General features: G+C 37.0%; 2 protein-coding genes across 7 annotated transcripts; both read left to right on the top strand.

Annotated features, from left to right (window-relative positions):
- Positions 1-2,223: 2,223 nt before the first annotated feature.
- LOC125223005 (phototropic-responsive NPH3 family protein NPY2-like) lies at positions 2,224-6,617 on the top strand. 5 transcript variants are annotated; one of them, XM_048125948.2, is made up of 6 exons: positions 2,224-2,334; positions 2,771-2,860; positions 3,164-3,697; positions 4,416-4,485; positions 4,637-5,821; positions 5,906-6,617. In XM_048125948.2, exons 3-6 carry the CDS (start codon positions 3,636-3,638, stop codon positions 6,476-6,478), a joined length of 1,890 nt encoding a protein of 629 aa, XP_047981905.1. In that variant the 5' UTR covers positions 2,224-2,334; positions 2,771-2,860; positions 3,164-3,635; the 3' UTR covers positions 6,479-6,617. The 5 variants fall into 5 exon arrangements, with proteins under 5 accessions (XP_047981905.1, XP_088919438.1, XP_047981904.1 ...); XM_089063312.1 differs by having other exon boundaries at positions 3,468-3,697; XM_048125947.2 differs by lacking the exon at positions 2,224-2,334 and adding an exon at positions 2,341-2,503.
- A 482-nt stretch (positions 6,618-7,099) lies between these two features.
- Positions 7,100-15,611, top strand: LOC125223760 (exocyst complex component SEC10b-like). Of its 2 annotated transcripts, XM_048127047.2 has the most exons (25): positions 7,101-7,371; positions 7,717-7,785; positions 7,887-8,132; positions 8,208-8,282; positions 8,411-8,512; positions 8,660-8,710; positions 8,847-8,952; positions 9,219-9,329; positions 9,593-9,684; positions 10,049-10,214; positions 10,289-10,365; positions 10,559-10,657; positions 10,741-10,831; positions 11,364-11,449; positions 11,602-11,772; positions 11,947-12,000; positions 12,094-12,219; positions 12,345-12,437; positions 12,525-12,671; positions 13,068-13,165; positions 13,400-13,484; positions 13,911-13,969; positions 15,042-15,140; positions 15,222-15,305; positions 15,391-15,611. In XM_048127047.2, exons 2-25 carry the CDS (start codon positions 7,717-7,719, stop codon positions 15,455-15,457), a joined length of 2,454 nt encoding a protein of 817 aa, XP_047983004.1. In that variant the 5' UTR covers positions 7,101-7,371; the 3' UTR covers positions 15,458-15,611. The 2 variants fall into 2 exon arrangements, 1 of the variants encoding a protein (XP_047983004.1); XR_016137380.1 differs by lacking the exons at positions 13,911-13,969; positions 15,042-15,140; positions 15,222-15,305; positions 15,391-15,611 and having other exon boundaries at positions 7,100-7,371; positions 13,058-13,165; positions 13,400-13,411.
- Positions 15,612-16,500: the final 889 nt, after the last annotated feature.

Raw genomic sequence — 16,500 nt, forward strand, 5'->3', positions numbered from 1 at the left:
CTGTTCATACGCATAACAGCCTTTTTATTAAATGTCACCTCTACTTCGAATTCAATTTTGTCTGTAAACCTAAAGCAGGAATGCAGAATTATTCTACTTATTTATTTTATTTCTTTATTGTTTGATGGTGGATAATCATATGAATGTCTCCATCCATGGAATATTGGATCATACTATTTATTTGGACAACGCATTAATTGAGTTAAGAATTTACAAATTTAAGTCTAAACTTTCGAGTTTATGCTAGCTATCAGATTAATAAGATTAAAAGCTACATCAATTTAAGAGTACTATATGTCTTTTTTATTCCTAATGGTGCTTACACTAATCTTGTAAAGTAATTGCACCAAATCATTAGTACTAGTAATAAACAAACGTTCAAATATTTTTTATGCATGGAACATGAAAACTCTAACATGAACTTATTAATTAATTACTCCCTCCATCCCGGATAATTCAGGTCACTTTGACCGGAAACTGGTTTTAAGAATTGTAATGAAAAATTGGTTGAAAAAGTTAGTGGAATGTATATATTAGTTTTATAATAAAATGTGAGTAAGAATGAGTTAGTGGAATATGAGGCTCACTACCAAAAAGAGTAAAAGTGAAATAGGACAAATTATGTGGGACGGACCGAAATGGAAAACTGAGACGAATTATCCGGGACGGAGGGAGTACATTACACTGAATTAAAAAGTAATTGTAATTGAGCTATAACCAATGTACAATATTTGTTGAGTATAGAGTCCAGTAATACAATTGTTTATAAATTCTATTTCTATGCATGAGCTATCACATTCTATCGAAGATATAATACTTATACCATACGACTCCCTTACTAGATGAACGCATAACTTATAAGTTCAAATTCTAAAGATTTTTTTATATAATTATTTTTACTGCAAATACAACTACTTTATAAATGGAATATATTGGATATGAAGTGTTCTCATAATCACATAAATCACTATAGTTAATTGTCACATGCATTAGCGGTGTGGTATGGGTAGCTAACTTATAAAATTGGGAATTAGGAATAATGTAGTCAAACTACATTAAATGTATCTGCAGATGCCGTTTGAAATTTTAATATTTGAAGCCTTGACATTCATCAGATCTATTCCTTTCATTTTAATAATTTATTGTACAACCAAAATTTCTTGGATTTGGGACTAATAAGTTGCCTGCAGTATTTTGATCTTTTATTTATGCTCGCTTTTTTTTTTATTGACGTCTAGGATTTGTAGGAATATCCCTAGTTCCCTACTACCATTGGTAAAATTCTCAGGTTTAGTGGGAGGTATATCCTAATAAAATTTTCTGATGATAAAATATAAATGTATGGTATATCATTAAAAAAAAAACATCCATAAATTTTTACTAAAATGGTCATAAGTCACAACAGCTCCAAATTTAGCAAACTAGTGCAATAACCAATTACATTAATTGATGAAAATTATTAATTAGATTAGAATCTAAGATATTTAATCATACTATAATCTATAAATATAATAGGTGGATGAGTCAGACATTTGTTTGACTTCATAAATATATGGTAGGAGTAATAATTAATATACATGTGTTCATTCATACAAGAAAGAATAATACATTGGAAAAGTGAATATGATCATGATAAAAGATATTTTTTTGACCGTTGTGATTTTCTAATGATCAAATCCAACATCCAATCCAAAGTATTTTAAATTTGTCGTTAGGGTGTACAACGTGAAGATCAAGCTGGGCTTCTACCATTATTATTAAGTTACATTAAAATTAGATGAAACGCACTTATTATGCACGATGAAGAAAAGAGAAATTGTTCACAAGAAATCAAGAATAGTATAAGGATTTCAAATCAATATAAATGTAAAAGAATAATCTAACTAATTCAGATAAAGGACTATACAAATTACTGCAAGAATCAAATCTTCTTTCTCAAATGTCTCTCTAGTTGCATTTGTGGCCGTTTTTATGAGTAGGAATACTCTTCCGTTCACAACACTAGTAGTCTTCCGTTCTATATCTTTTACCAATCTCTCTAACATAAACGAATTATCAAATTTTTGTAAACTTTACCGTTTAAGTGAACTATCACTCCATAGATGTACATATAGAGAGAGTAGTATGAATGGCCATTTATTTTGACTTATTTCATTTGTATTTTATTTAAAAAAAAGTAGATTAACTCATTTGATTTAAATTTGATCATTCAAGTGGAGTTTCTTAAATGAGTGGGCTACTGTTGAGGTTTTAACCTTTACCTTTTCACTTTGTCCTTGCTCATAAATGAAAAAGGGTAATTCTGGGGAAGAAAGGCTTATTCCAGCAAAACTGGTGAGCACATAGCCAGCAAAATCCCCATTTTCTTTGTTGGTGTCTGTGCTAAAAAGATTCATCTTTTCGGCCTAGAACTCAGTTTCCAGCACGCGGCCTCATTTATTTCTCCTCACATTTGCTAACCACCGCATCTTTATTCACATTTTGATTTGATTCATTATTTGAGGTGGGTTTCTTGTGTTTCTACCATTGGGTTTTGTTGGGGGTTTACATGGAGAGTGCCTTTTGGGTTCTGTCTGTTGACTTCATTCTTGAAATTTATTTAATTTAGTAGGAGTACTATATTTTGGATTCTTGCATGATTTTCACACCACATGGTTGATGGCCTTCTGATTATTTCTTCTGTTCCTGAGATTATGATTTTTCATTAATAGAGTAGTATTGTTGAAGAAAACCTATGTACTAAGCGATCCTTCCATTTTTATAATTACAGCCTCAGTGAAAATCTATACGGAGAGATGCTCATTGTCTACCGTTTTGGTGGTTGATTCATCTGATACCGAGATGCTGTTTTCCGTTGCAGGTTTTGAACTGTCACAGTAATTATAGTGCACATGTTTTATGTTTTTTTCTGATTTCTTTATGAGATTTGGAACTTGAAGCCTTTTATGAGCACTAGGATCCCTTGTTGTTTGTTTATGCATATTTTTGCCTGTATATCTTTATGCTGATTAAAGAAATAGGGAGAGAGAGAGAAAGTGAAAGATAAAGAAATAGTAGGAGGGTGGCTGGGTGGAGTTAGATTGGGTGTTAGTGGCAGCTATCTCTGGTTTTGGGGAATAATTTAGTGTGTAAGCCTGTTGGTGATGTCTCCTTTGCTCACTAGGTGCTTCCGGACTCCGTGGGCTCTGCCGCCGACCAAGGAAACAGCCTCCTCTGTAGCTCTCTTCCCATTCAAGTGATCCATTTCTTTAAAAACTCTGAATCTGTATTAAACCCCCATTCCATATCCTCTCTCTAGAAAGTGAATAAAAAGTTGCTTCTTGCCCGGTTGGTTGTCAAGATTCGGTTGCACGAAGCATTTATCTTTTCGCCTCTTTTAGATCCCATCACTTTTTCCCCTCTACAACTTCAAGAAATTGGCTATATTGAGAAAATTGGTCCCCACTCCTGCATTTATCCATTTCCAGGGATTCTCTCCTCGATTCAAGCCCTGTCGGATCGTTGGAAATGCTCGAAAGTCAATCCGGCCTAGTGCATTTTGCTGTATTCAGTTGAGTAGTGTGGAAGCATTGTGGTGTTCTTTCCCCCTTTTTCTTCAAGTATTTGGGTGAGAATAGATCTTCAAGTCTGGCAAGATGAAGTTTATGAAGCTTGGATCCAAGCCTGATACGTTTCAGACCGATGGGAACAGTGTCAGGTTAGATCTCTGCCCGTCTTCCTCTTAAGTTCGATTTTTGTATCTTCCTTTGAATGATTTTGTATGCTTGCTGAACTTATGTGAATCTTTTCTTTCTTTTCTTTTGTTTGGCTTTGTATTATATGTCTTTTCCTGTTATCTTTTTGCTGTCTCCACTTTCTATCTTTTAGCTTTTTGATGGAAGGTGAAAGTATGAAACATTGGGCTAATTCAGTCGCTATCACCGGATTAGTAAAATCATAATGGTTGTTGGTCAATTTCCACCCCCTCTTTCTCTCCTTTTATGTGTACACAGCAATATATTTGTCTAAGTCGCCGTTCTTGCTCCAAGAAGCTTTACTCTTTCCTTTTGATGTTTCTGTGCATTTGCCAACTCGAAAAAGATTGTTTATGGGCTGTATCCCAAGTTTTTAAGCTCTAGCTTCGTCCCTGTTGAGTTGGATGATTTATTAGCAGGACTTATTTCATGGCTTTCGACAATTTTTTAGGACAAATATATATAGCTTTTCAACTGAAGCTCTCGACCCATCCCCGGAAAATGCATACACAACTGAATTATTTGATGCATATGAAACCGAATAATGACTATGACTATTTTAATAGTACTTCAAAGCTTCTTGAACCATCGTGCTACAGTCACTTTCCTTTTGTGAGTGTATTCGTGAAGGTGGTGATCGACTTAAGAATATCCTAATGTTAAAACACTCTTATCTTGCAGATATGTGGCTAGTGAGTTGGCTACCGACATTATCGTTTACATTGGCGATGTTAAGTTCTACCTTCACAAGGTATGGTGATCTTACAAATATGCGAATGGAAATTATGTCTGTAATTTATTCGTTAATGCTTGTATTTATAGGCCGATCATCTATTTTACATACTACTATTACAGATAACTATGACATCAATACTGATTTTTGGCTAAAATGAAATGTGCAGTTTCCTCTTCTCTCTAAATGTTCACGGTTACAGAAGTTAGTTTCTTCGGGTAATGATGGAAATGGCGATGAGGTCAATATTGATGATATTCCAGGTGGTGCCAGCGCCTTTGAAGTTTGTGCCAAGTTTTGTTACGGGATGACTGTAACCCTAAATGCTTATAACGTTGTTACAAGCCGTTGTGCTGCTGAGTATCTCGAGATGCATGAGACAGTAGAGAAAGGCAACCTCATCTACAAGGTCGATGTTTTCCTCAACTCGGTGATTTTCAGGAGCTGGAAGGACTCCATCATAGTTGTTCAGACTGTGAAATCCACGTCCCCGTTGAGCGAGGAAGCAAAGATAATCAGCCAGTGCATCGATGCTATCGCTTCCAAGGCGTCCGTTCATGTATCTAAGGTAGATTGGTCCTACACATACAACCGGAAGAAGATTGCTGAGGAAAATGGGAACGACCCCGGCTGGGAAGCCCTCAGAAACCGAATGGTCCCGAATGACTGGTGGGTCGAGGACTTGTGCGAGCTCGACATAGATTTGTTCAAGAAGATCATCATGACTATTAAGAACAAACAAGTTGTATCTAGTGAGGTGATCGGAGAGGCTTTAAAAGCATATGCTTACCGTAAACTACCCGGCTCTGGCAAGAACGTTATCCAACAGAATGATCTGGCCAAGTATCGCAACATCTTGGACACCATCGTGTGGTTGTTGCCCGCGGAGAAGGGCAGCGTCTCGTGCAGTTTTTTGCTCAAGCTGTTGAAAGCGTCCATCTCCGCTGACTCAGGAGAGACGGTCAAAATGGAGCTGGCGAAAAGGATAGGGCGTCAGTTGGAGGAGGCTTCCGTCACTGATCTGTTGATCCGAGCTTCTGACGGGGAAGAGACAATGTACGATGTCCATGTGGTCACAAAAATACTCGAGGAATTCGTGACACGAGACAAGAACTCCATGGCCGAGATGGAAGTTGGTGGTGAGATTCAAGATATGTCGAGCCCCGTTAGGCCCGGGATTCTCTCCGAAGCTTCGAAACTGATGGTGGCAAAGCTTGTAGACGGCTACCTTGTTGAGATTGCAAAGGATCCTAATCTACCACTAGCTACCTTCACCGGGATTGCAGAGCTCGTCTCGGGCTATCCCAGGCCTTCCCACGATGCTCTATATCGCGCCGTTGATACATATCTCAAGGTAAACATTAAAAAAGAAAACCTTTGCTTTGTTGCGATACATTAGAGCGAGTTGTTGAAAATCTTGTGTGGAACGATGGCGCAGGTGCACCCCGGGATCAGTAAGAGCGAGCGAAAGAAGCTATGCCGGTTGATGGACTGCAAGAAGCTCTCCGCGGAGGCGTGCATGCATGCCGTGCAGAACGAGAGGCTCCCTCTACGCGTGGTGGTGCAGGTACTCTTTTTCGAGCAAGTCCGGGCTTCTGCTTCCTCCGGAAGCAGCACCCCGGACCTACCCAAGGCCATCAAGGAGCTCAACTCCAGCTCCTACGGCAGCTCCCGGTCGCAGACAACCAACACCGACGAGGATTGGGACGCTGTTGCCTCGTCGGAGGAGCTCAGAGCGCTGAGAGGCGAGCTGGCCTCCCTGAGGGTGGGCAACGGAGCGATGCACGAGAGGAGCAACGGGGAGAGCAAGATGAACGGGAACTCGGACAGGGCCGCCATCAGCAAGATGAAGGGTCTGATCATGTCGAAGAGGATCTTCTCCAAGATTTGGTCGAACAAGGCGGCGCAGGCGGAGAACAGCGGGTCCGATTCATCGGAGAGTCTCGGCTCGGGCATCCACGACGAGGCGAAGTCAACGCCGACGAGGAAAGGGAGGCATTCTGTGTCTTAGAGAGAGGAAAGATCTGGTTTTTGCTTTCTTTTTAATGGATCTTTCTTTACAAGATTAGTTTGGATTCTAATTAAGCGTCGAATTTAGCTTCTTGTAGTCTTAATTCTAGTGCAGTAAATGCTGTTTATTACTACTACAACTTGTGCTCTCAAAACAAGCTAGAAACTCGTTTTTTCTATAACAAATTCATGTAAAAATTTCTTCTAATAAACTCATTGCTGACTCAAAGTGGAACATTTTATCGTGGACGAAGAAAGTACCAAGTTTCGACTGCATTGGTCTACTTGTAAAACTAAAAACTCATTTCGTACGATAATACGAATTTTATTTTGTCATTTTGATATTTTCATCATTAGAAGTCTCATTTTATTAGATTCCACCCTCCATTAGCCATTCATACTTTTTGTAAAATTAATATATAAAAATGCAACATTTCACTTATTTTGGTGATATGTCTAATGTAAAATTGGATTAAGTTATATCTTAACTTGGTTTACATATAACGAGATTACTATTTAAATCAAAACGAAATGGGAAAATTTAAGGTAGAATCAATTGAGAAATATACAGCGGTAAATAGTACTGCTACTATTTAGTTTTACAGTTTTAGATTTACTCGGTGCGGTCAAAGTAATTGATGCTATTTTTCATGCGCAACGGTTGATGAAACTTGCGCGAAAAACCCCAGAATTTCTTCGGCAGCTAAAATTTTTCCAGAAATCGCTGTCAATTCTGTTTCCCTCTCTGAAATTCTTCGCATTGTGGTTCAGATTTCTATCGCAATGCACCTAAACAGATACATGCAAAACATTTTGCGGCAAATTTCGCGCTAGATCCTTTTTTGGTATTGATTCCTCACTGTGAAGCTTCGCGGTTCCAACAACACCGTTCAGGTGAATTTCCAGTTGGATTTTTTAATTTTCGTTCTATTTTGATGTTTTATTGCTGAGTGATACTGTAGATTTCGGTGATTTCCATTTTTAAGAACACATTGTGGTTTTTTTTCGTGTATGTAGTGAATGATTTGATTTTGTGATATATGTAAGCACGTTTGCTCAGCTCAATGTACCATTTTATTTTCGATTGTCGCATTATGCAAAGGCTATTTATCATAGACATCCTTCTACTGACTTTAGCCAATAACAGTAGGCCTACATCTATCGATTCTGATTTGCTTATTTAGTCGGTGATTCCCAAGCCATACTTGATAGCACTTGTCATATTTTGCTCTCTCTTAGATGGAAGAGACGAAAAATGGTGCAACGATTGATGCCTCTGCAATAATTTTGAGCATTGATGAGTTCAAGGTGAGGGCTAGTTTGTGTTTTGAGTGTATGTGTCTTGATCACTTTTACGTGAACTGCAGCTGATTCGGCTGCTCTTCTATGCGCTCTCCTGTATAATGTAGGGTGACTTTTCATTTGATGTACTGTTCCGGAAGTTAGTAAATCAGTTCTTACCATCGTGTTTAGAAGAAATAGATGCTTCTGAAAAAGCTAGTGTAAATGATGTTATGCCACGTGGTCATACGCGAACGCATTCAGAAGCTGCGAAATTCTCGGTAGGAATATCAAGTCCGTTGTTTCCCGAAGTAGATGCTCTGTTATCTCTATTCAAGAATTCGGGTATGCAGTTGATTGATCTTAGAAAGAAGGTAAGTTTCAACATAGTACTGGGTTATCGGTTTCTTTTACTTGTTCGCCTTTCTAACATTCATGTGTGCCCAAAGATTGATGGGAAACTCAACAATCTCAAGAAGGAAGTAGCAAGTCAAGATTTTAAGCACCGTAAGACACTTTCTGAGGTCAGTTGTTCTAGCTCTTTTATTGCATGTATTACGCATGTCCTTTATTGTAGAGTGGTGGCTCTTGAACTTTTTTGCTTAATGGTTGCACTTTTCTGTTTTTGCTTCTTTCTTCATGCGGCACACAGCTCGAAAAACGTGTTGAGGTCCTGTTCGATAGTTTTGCAAGGTTGGATTCCCGCATATCGAGCGTTGGCCAAACTGCTGCTAAGATTGGGGACCATCTTCAGGTGAAACCATATGCAACTCTACATGTATAGATATTCGTTTATAATTTTTATTTGATGATTGCCATGTAAAGCTAATCTAACACTTGATGCTACTTCTTCTATTGCTGTTTCACTTACTTCATTACTTATTGTCATCCTTATTGTCAGAGTGCAGACACCCAGAGAGAAAATGCCACTCAAACAATAGATCATATCAAGGTAGACTCTTTATAAGAAGGTTCAGATGTACCTCTATGTGTCTACACAATTGTGTAGCCATAAAAGCCTCTCGGCTTATGATGATTAGCAATGTCGACACCATCTTGAATAGTGCTAAGCGATCTTCATCCTGCAGTACCTGATGGAGTTTAACAGCAGTCCTGGTGACCTAATGGAACTCTCACCTTTATTCTCAGATGATAGCCGGGTATCTGAGGCTGCATCAATTGCTCAAAAATTGAGTAAGATGAAACCCTTTTATGGGAATCTGAGATTAGCAGTTTTTTTTTTTAAATCTGAGCATAGAAGTCCTTGGTATAATAAGTCTTCTGTAAATTGAAAGCCATCTCCTGTAATTTAAATCATGTTCCTTTCTTCAGAAACTTGTCATATGATTTGAATAAATCATGTCCTGGAACTGAGATAAACCTCTTATTCATGTACTGTGATTTATATTTCTTTCTTGATTACAAAAGTATGAAAATTCTGGTCACTTCTGTCACTATAGGATCATTTGCCGAAGAAGATCCTGGAAGACAAGCCATGACTGTCTCAGGAAATGCAACAGCAAGCAAAGGATTGGAAGTTGCAGTTGGTAATCTCCAGGAATATTGCAATGGTATGATTTTGTTTTTAGTTGACTGATCTACTTTTGGCTATATGAGCCATTTAACTTGAAATTACTGAGGACTTCGAGCCTATGGTTGTAGCATATCCTAGCGTAACTGTGCTTCAGAATCGGGTTCGATCGACAAAGTATATAAATTTTTAAATGAAGCTCACCGCTTGAATTCTGGTTCTTGAAGCACACATTTAAATTGAATCTAATATCCCCCCTTTGCTTAGTTTTGATTATTGGTTTTTGTTCTAAATTGTGTGCAGAACTGGAAAACAAATTGCTGTCCAGATTTGATGTAGCCACGCAGAAAAAGGATCTGTGTTCAATGGCACAATGTGCAATTATTTTGTTGCAGGTGATTTGTTCAATCAGGCGGGCAGAATGTTTTGTTGCAATAGAGCATTGTCCAAGATTCACGCTAAGGATTTTCATCATGTCTATAAAATGACAAAGAAGCTGAAAACTTTAAGAAATCAATTAGTGCAATCTGTTATCTATTTATTTTTTTACCTTTTAGGTGCTATTATCTTCATCACCTTCATTGTTACTATTGTCATATGTTTATATTATTTCTTTCAAAGGATTGGTCACTGGTCTTGTAGATTAAGATATGTGCCATTAAGAATGTCTGCATTGTAGGGTGTTATCTTAGCGACATATGCATAACTTATGTTGCTTGATTGTGTAGCTGAAATACTACTAGTGATGTCTGTATTCAGTTCAACAGGGGTACTAGTGTTATGCAACATTATGTGGGGTTACGTCCAATGTTTGATTTGGAGGTCATGAATGCTGATGTCCAAGTGGTTCTTGGTGACTCTGGATCTCAACCCATTCCTAGCAATGTTGGGCAAGGGCTCTCTTCATTGTACAAAGAAATTACTGGTATGAAAAACTCCACCTTGTCTCATGAGTTGGGATAGACAACTCATTTTGCTTTTGTTACTACTTTCTTGCAGATACTGTAAAGAAAGAAGCAGAAACCATAACAGCAGTATTTCCTTACCCCAATGATGTCATGTCGATATTGGTTCAGGTATTCTGGCTGATTGATTTTTCCATGCATTAACAAGACCTGGCTATTATTCTGGTTTGATTGAAGTCATTGATAATTTCAAAATATACTGCATTTTTTTCTGACGTCTCAAATATCTTGCATATATTTCTCAAATATGCATAGATCATAGGATATCTGGTATCTACATTATTGATTTTTTTTTCACATAAAGCGTGTCCTGGAAGACCGAGTTCCTAATCTTCTTGAGAAGCTATTGCTGAAACCATCTCTTGTTAATCTACCTTCCAAGGAAGAAGGAGGGCTTATATTAGTGAGTCCCATAAGCAGCTGGCAAATTCTATTATGTTATGAGTTCAGAATTAAAAATATTAACAATTTCCTTATAACCCTCAGTATCTGAGAATGCTAGCAGTGTCATATGAGAAAACGCTCGAACTTTCTAAGGACTTGCATAGCGTGGGATGTGGTGACTTGGATGTTGAAGGTACATAATATAAAGTTATTGAGAGATTTTCTACAACATCAACTATCTTCAGCCTCTGACTTGGGAACATATTTTTTCTGTTATGTGCACATGTACAATTCTATGTAAATTCAGGAAAAATAAAAAAGGTTTGATGTTCCTTTGATTCTTTCATCATGGTATTTATGCTTGTGTTGAATCGACTCTACTAGATCACATGTAAGAAGATAATAATTCAAAGGAGAAAGTCATGTTCAGAATATTATAAGAAATCAAGCAATCTATTTATCATTGGACACAACTGTATATTGGTATACCTTTTCTTAATGACAGAGACATAATACGATAAGATACAATGTCTAACTGAAGGAAACTTTTTATGCAGAAAATGCTAGCATAAATTAACTGTTGAATATCTTATCGTGTGGCATCACAAGAGATATTTATTGGAAAAAACAGTTCCTTCTGCTGAAAGATATTATCTGCTATATTAACAGATTCTGTAGATAGCACATTGATGAATTTATAATCTTCATCTTATCTTTCTATGCAGGCTTGACTGAGTCACTTTTTCTTCCCCACAAAGATACATATATAGATTATGAAAAGGTTTCTCTTAGGCTACTCTATAAGGCAAAGGTCCGTCCTAAACTATGGATCGCCATCTTTGTCTTCCTCTCATGCTTTAGAAAGACAGAGCCTTCTGACCTAGTGGCTATTATCACAATTCATATACTCACTAGCTTAATGCTTTGTTTTTTCAAATGGCTGTGAAAATGAAAATGCTTCAGATGGAGGAACTAGGAATTGAGTCCTCGTCCTCTGAATCAAAGGGCACAATTGGGCGTTCCAAGGGAGCATCCATTGCATCTTCTCAACACCAGATATCTGTCACCATTGTTACAGACTTTGTACACTGGAACGAAGAAGCCATATCCAGATGTACTTTATTTTCAACACAGGTATATCTGGTTCGACTGTTATTTATTCTGATATCAATTACATAAATTTGAGAATTTCTTGCTGGTATTTCTCGAGTACAAACATTAAGAGATAGAGAGAGAGTCCATTATGTGATTGCAAAAATTGTTCCATAGCTTTAAACTAATAGTAGATTATATCTTACTATCGTGCAGGAAACTATTCTTGCAGCTAACGTTCGGCTCGTTTTCACATGCCTCTTGAAGCAGGCGAGATTATCAGTCTCTTGCAGTACTCTGAATTCTTTTTGTAGGTGTCTAAGAAACTATTTTATCATCTTCTTATTCCTTTTTCTTCTTTAGGTAGGTCAATATATAACAGAAGGCCTTGAAAGAGCGAGAGAAAGCCTGGCTGATGCTGCAGCATCTAGAGAACGGTTTGTTCTAGGAACTAGTGTGGGTCGAAGAGTTGCAGGAGCCACATCTATAGTAAGGACTTGATACATTTAGCTTTCTTGAGTCTTTCGATGGTTACAATATGCAAAAATGATGTCGTATTTGCAGATCTTGTTCTTGAACTATTTTAATGTTAGAATTTTCATGGTATTATGTAGGGAGAAACTGCTGCTGCAGCTGGAGAAAGTGGTTTTAAAACTTTTATGCTTGCTCTACAGCAGTGCGGAAGTAGTGTGGTTGTTCTTCAACAAGTATGTCATTTTGCTTGCAGTCGTGTTTCTTGACTTTTATTATAGAACTTGTGCCAAATCTTACTAGTAAGAACTCTGCTTTTGCAGTTTTTTGCGAACTCCGTTTCTCAAATCTTACTGCCTGTGGAGGGTGCACATGCTGCAGCCTGTGAAGAAATGGCATCAGCAATGTCCAGTGCAGAAGCTGCTGCCTACAAGGGGCTCCAGCTGTGCATTGAAACAGTGATGGCTGAGGTGAGTACTAAAATTCTCTCCGGAAGTGTGATATTCTTGTTTTCTAAGAATTGAATTTTATTACTCCCTCCGTTCCTTTATAGTTGAGTCATTTTTCCATTTCAGGAAGTTCCCTCATAGTTGAGTCATTTCCATATATAGTAACTTTTTCTTCTTTCTTACTTTACTCTCTCTTACTTTATTCTCTCTACTTTATTCACTTTTTACTTTATTCTCTCTACATTTTTCTCTTTCTTACTCTTTTATCTATTTATTTAACACACTCAACATTCATTTCTTAAACTCCATGCCGAAAAGTTCCGCCTCAACTATGAGGGAACGGAGGGAGTACCTTTTTTACATGCCTCTTTTGGTTTACTTAGATATTGTTTTATTTGACTATTGAGTTATTGTAAGGTTGATCGTCTGCAATCAGCTGAACAGAAAGCTGCAGATTTCCGATCATCTGACGATGGCATTAGTCCGGAGCAGCGACCAACAAATGCTTGCACTAGGTGTGAAAGCTTAGTCATTTTTTACCTTGTGTATATGATGTTCAATTTAAAGTTTGTTCTTTAGGCAGCATACCAGGAATATATTGTATGGCAATTATTAGATTCCCATTTACGTGCTTTTTTTCTTGTTCTTGTCTTTCTGAAAGAGTATTTTTTTCAATTTCGTCACATTCTCGGTCTACTCTTGTCCGATTTGCTTCTATACTAAGCTCTGGTTTCTCTGCCCAATTTCAGAGTTATTGCCTATCTATCCCGGGTACTTGAGTCTGCTTTCACAGCTCTTGATGGTTTGAACAAACAGGCATTCCTCACTGAACTGGTAAGGAGATTGTTTCCTTGTAAGAAGTTGAGAGTGTTCTGGTGGATGTGATGGCTTAGCTTACACTTGATTCATAGCAGCCCGGTGATTATCGTGTTTTAAAACTATAGTGTAAATTCATTGTATGTATCTCTGAGATTCTTGACATAAACAGAGCGAAAATCTTGTTTGGCACTATTCAGTAAAGATGTCTACTGACCAATATATATTCTCTGAAGTGATATTGGCTTTTGTTTTGGATCGCAGGGTTGTTAATTGTTATATGTTGCCGAACTATTGATATATTTCATTTCATTTAGCTTTCATTCCCCTAATATTGATATAACCAATTACTTAAATAAATGAAAATAATGTTTAACTCATTTTTTTATTTGAAATTCATTAACTGATGTGGTAAAATAACATTTGAAACGGGTGATGTTACAGGGAAATCGCTTGCACAAGTTGGTAATGAGTCATTGGGAAAAGTTCACTTTCAACTGGAGGTAGTTCTTGATCTCTTTTATAATTCTTTTTATATATCTACTGAAGCTTCATATGTGATGGTGATTACATGCCTGAGAGTGACCTATAACTGTAATTTTGCATCAACAATATTCCACGAGATAAGTAGGAGGGAGATAAACATATTTGGTTCCTGAAACTTTCTTCCCGCTGTTTCTATTTATTTATTTGACTTAGTGATGCAACGAAGCATGGTTGGCATAGCTCGTATAGTAGTGAAATATCTCTAAGAGGACATAAGCCACCAGGGAGAATCTCTGATAAAATGTTGGAGAATTCATCAATGGAAGAGGGACGAGCTACATGATGATCAAGCGAAAACAAGAAACACATACGAGAGATATGCAACCATCATAGCAGCTCAACTCAACTGTCACGATGTCCAACAATAGGGGCCATGCATCCATGGGAAACAGAACTAAAATCAGCTTCACCCAAGGAAACTTGTAGGAACACACACTGAACCAAAGTAAACATAGAAATAGCCGTTTGGATCCATGATAGAGAATATGGCCAAGGGTTGGGCTTGGTGGATAGAGATAGTTGACATGATGTTCTTGCAGGCACCTGAATCAATGATGGCGAGAGCATGACGTTGGATGTAATCAGGAACAACCATGGGAGTGACACACACCCATCCTAGACCACCACTTCTTTAAATATTTAAGAGATGGATAACCAAAATATTAGTAGGAGGATTGACTTGGCTAACAAAGTATATCTAAACTAATCTTAGTATCTTGAAAATTCATAATCTTATACTCTGTAAGAAGCTCAAAGTCATAGTTGAGTAGATAGATTGATCGTGAAAATAGGAACCTTTACCGTGAATGAGCTTGAACGGGAAAATAATACTGCCCTGAGCTCCATAGGGTCAATGCATATTGAGAGGGCTCTATATTTGGTCTCATAGAGTCGATGTCTGCCACACGCTAGCCCTATGAGTTAGCTACATGATTCATTCCTGACTGTATTTTATCTTGTGGTGAGACGTGAAGTTGCAACTAACTCCCACATTTTCTTCCATTTTGACTAATGTAAAAAAATATGCAGTGGAGGACTGCAGCTCAAGCGTGACATATCGGAGTATGCAGACTTCATTCGGTGTTTCAATGCTCCTACAGTAGATGAGAAATTCGAGCTGTTGGGCATGTAAGTGAATTTTTATGTCTTCTTCTCCAACAAGTTAAACAGTCCCGTATTTACCATTTTCTCTTCATCCTGTCCGTCCAGCCTAGCGAACGTGTTTATTGTCGCTCCTGAAAGTATTTCGTCGCTGTTTGAAGGAACCCCAAGTATAAAAACAGATGCAAAAAGGTATGACTCAGGGTGTCGGATTCATAACATCAAACTGCATCGTCTCATCTTATTCTTATTATTAGTTTGTGGATTGCAAATTCAGGTTTATTCAGCTCAGAGACGATTACAAGAGTGCAAAGCTGGCAACTAAACTCAGTTCTCTGTGGTAGCCACCTCTAATCAATGCAGAAATAGGGTCTATCGTTTTTATATTTAAAGCTATGATTGTGTGATTCATTGGTGATAACAAATTGATTATTCACACATATTAACATGTTGAATACGAACTATGCGAAAGCGGAAAGGTGTTCGTGTTCATGTTCATGTGTTTTGATGAATTCCAAAGTAGGGTTTGATCGTCTTCCAAGTAATTATATGCTAAAAATAATTATGTTGTTTCCCATTTATAGTATATGTTTACTTAGGACCATAACCCCTTACTTAGAGAACGTACTTGATTTTATTGACTCTAATTTTCCTAGCAACAAAATTGAAGTTGTCTAAAATGATAATTGTGCAATAAGTCTCATAATAATCGTTTAACCCTTCAAATTTAAATTGATTATAGGAGTAACAGGGAAGTGATCAATTGCTGACTAATCATTTAATTGCTAACTACAACTAATTTAAGATCATAGGATTTTAGAAAATTTGTGGTCTATAATTTGTCACGTGTAATTTCATTTTTATTAATTAAATGAAAAAAGATTAAAAAAAACTACCAAATTAGGGTTTTGAATTAAAATGTCAATATAGTGTTTTGAAAATATCAACACAATGCTTTGAAAATGTTAACACATTGCTTATATTGACATTCTATATGTATTATATCGATATATTTTATTACTATGTTGACATTTGTGTTGTACGAAAAAATTAAAAAATTTTGAATTTTTTTTCAAATTTTGACGTCGGAAAATATGCAAGTGAGAACTCGTTAGAATCCATATGAAATTATCTTTAATTTGATATATGTTGTGCGGAAAAAATAATTTAAATCGAGAAAGTTATATACGTTTTAAAGTTTTGAGATATTTTTCAAAAGTTAATTACAACTAATTTGTTGTAAATTGACGTTAATACCTTATTAACGTTTTTTGTTGATCGTATTGACGTTTCGAGGTTGATGATCTAGACCCTTAATTTGAATAACTAATGGCTATTATTTAGTTATAGTTAGTAATTAAATATTGAGTTAACAATATAACATTCC

Source organism: Salvia hispanica, chromosome 1 (genome assembly GCF_029641045.1).
Source record: "Salvia hispanica isolate PSC_SH4W2 chromosome 1, Shi_PSC_v1, whole genome shotgun sequence".
NCBI lineage: Eukaryota > Viridiplantae > Streptophyta > Magnoliopsida > Lamiales > Lamiaceae > Salvia > Salvia hispanica.